Below are 2246 nucleotides of genomic sequence, written 5' to 3' on the forward strand. Positions count from 1 at the left end.
CCCGGGCCCGAGGGAGGAGCAGCAGCCACGCCCGGGACACTCCGTACCCCGCAGACGCCCCTCTCTGTCGGGTGAACCTCCGATCGTACAAAGGGCCGTGGAGAGATGTCACCGTGTGTCGCCAGCCCCTCAGCTCCCCGGGGTGGGCTGACCCGGTGACATTTGCCCGAAGCGCTCAAACGTGTATTTGACGGCCCTCGCGCCCGCCCCCAGCCTTCCTCCCACCCAAGCGACGTCTCCTCCGAACTCCGATGTCAGACCAGGAAGGCGTGAGGCCGGGGGTGCCGGCTGTCGGGCAGGGCTTTCCCCCAGACCTGGGCGGGTGAATCTGAGAGTTGTGCCTGCAGCGGGCCGGGCCGGGCCGGCGGCGTCCTCTTCATTAGCTTCATTGGTGCCACTTGCAGAAGTCGGTGCAGGTCAGCTCAGAGTCAGGGGTGAGCTCCTGTTTGACCGCGATGTCATTCGCAGTTTGCATCCGTCGAAAACAGGCTTTTGAACTCCGCCAGGGTGTGGGCTTGTCTAGCTAGCTCTCCACTCCGGAAAGCAGAAACGATTACTCCCCATTTTGTGTCACATCATTTTCACAGATTTCTCATTTTCCTCTGATGTGTTTCTTATTATGCCAGGGGTTCAGCGAGCTTACACTCAGGTCGATTTCATGCATTTTAATGAAAGTAAAGAATTATCTAAGGAGGTAAAACAATTCATTTAGAAAAATAGCATTTAGTTCTTAATTAACAAATAGTTATCATGGCCCTTTTTCTACTTTTAAAGGAAATAATATATTTCCATATTTTTTTTGGTGGGTAATCCCACAGATATTGCAATTTGTTAGGTATTAACTCCTATGGTATTGTTAGGAGTGAACGTAAAGCTAGTAGGTGATAAGTTGTAAAACCACATTCTTTGCTGTGAATTAATGACTCACATAGCTAGTCATTTTTAAATAACTCTGGCGTCCTGTAGTGATAATGTAAACTTACCAAAATGTCCCATCTCCATCTGGAACACAGATCATGGTGTAAAATGATGAATTAGAAATGTCGTTTTCAGCAGCTGGTGGAAATACTGTTCTGGCTAGGGCAAAAAGGCAGCGTTATTTCTGATGAAATGCCCGTATGGGTAAGCGCGTCTCTCAGCTGCAGGTGTTTGTTCTAACACTTGTCCTGCTGCCTCTACAGCATGCTTGATGCCTTCAGTGCTCATAAAATCGGATGGATTTTAAAAAACGAAAACCTGTTTCAGTTCTTTGATTTTTATGGAATCTGGGTAGAATTATAGCCGTAGATATAGCCTCAGAACATAGCCTTTTTAGTGGTGTACCTTTAAAAAATTTTTAAAAATTTTTTATTGTTGACAGTATTACAGATGTTCCCCATTGCATGCTTGATGCCTTCAGTGCTCATAAAATCGGATGGATTTTAAAAAACGAAAACCTGTTTCAGTTCTTTGATTTTTATGGAATCTGGGTAGAATTATAGCCGTAGATATAGCCTCAGAACATAGCCTTTTTAGTGGTGTACCTTTAAAAAATTTTTAAAAATTTTTTATTGTTGACAGTATTACAGATGTTCCCCATTTCCCCCCTATCTGTGTCCAAGGGCTGTGCATATACGTTTTTTGGTTAATTTCTTTCTGCCCCCCACCTCCACCCTCCTTGCCTCTGAGATCTGTCAGTCTGTCCCATGTGTCCATATCTCTGACCTATTTTGTTTGTGAGTTTATTTTGTTCATTGGATTCCACATGTAGGTGAGATCGTGTGATATTTGTCTTTCTCTGACTGGCTTATTTCACTCAGCATACTACTCCCCAGGTCCTTCCATGCTGTCTAATGTGTCAGGTTCTAAGGAAACCGAATATTGGTTTCAGATACTTCATTTATGTCGTTATGCTTCGCAGATGCTCACGTGTGCATGTGTGTGTGTTTGTTTTAACCAGTTCCACTAACAGTTTGGCAGCTAATTTCTCCAAGGTCAAGACTTGATCTGGTGCCTTCTGTATATTTAGGGGGAGATTAGCTCTTTTCCTTAGAATAATCAATCTTGACATTATTTTGAAATTATACAGCTACATTATGAAAATGTCCATGAATATGGTTAAAATGAGCAAAAGAAACGTGGGTATAGAAACCACAGTGAGGTAAAGTGCAATAGGCAAAATTGGGTTTACAGTTGTGAGTACATGAAAGTTTATTTTTGTATTGTTATTTATTGTATTATTTTCCACATAAACAACTGTAAACTTA

At 43.2% G+C, this 2246-nt stretch overlaps 1 protein-coding gene across 3 annotated transcripts in view; it reads left to right on the top strand.

The window, feature by feature from the left end:
• The window catches only part of METTL9 (methyltransferase like 9), a 49676-nt gene that overhangs the window by 4246 nt on the left and 43184 nt on the right, over positions 1-2246 (top strand). For 2 of the 3 annotated variants that reach the window (XM_014545424.1, XM_014545425.1), the window contains exon 1: positions 644-694. The exons of the other annotated variant lie outside the window; for it this stretch is intronic. In XM_014545424.1, the coding sequence (XP_014400910.1) occupies positions 659-694 (36 nt within the window). In that variant the 5' untranslated portion in view covers positions 644-658. Of the gene's footprint in view, positions 1-643; positions 695-2246 lie in introns of those variants that run through there. 3 annotated transcript variants of the gene reach the window in all.

This window comes from Myotis brandtii, unplaced genomic scaffold, assembly GCF_000412655.1.
Source record: "Myotis brandtii unplaced genomic scaffold, ASM41265v1 scaffold407, whole genome shotgun sequence".
Taxonomy (NCBI): domain Eukaryota; kingdom Metazoa; phylum Chordata; class Mammalia; order Chiroptera; family Vespertilionidae; genus Myotis; species Myotis brandtii.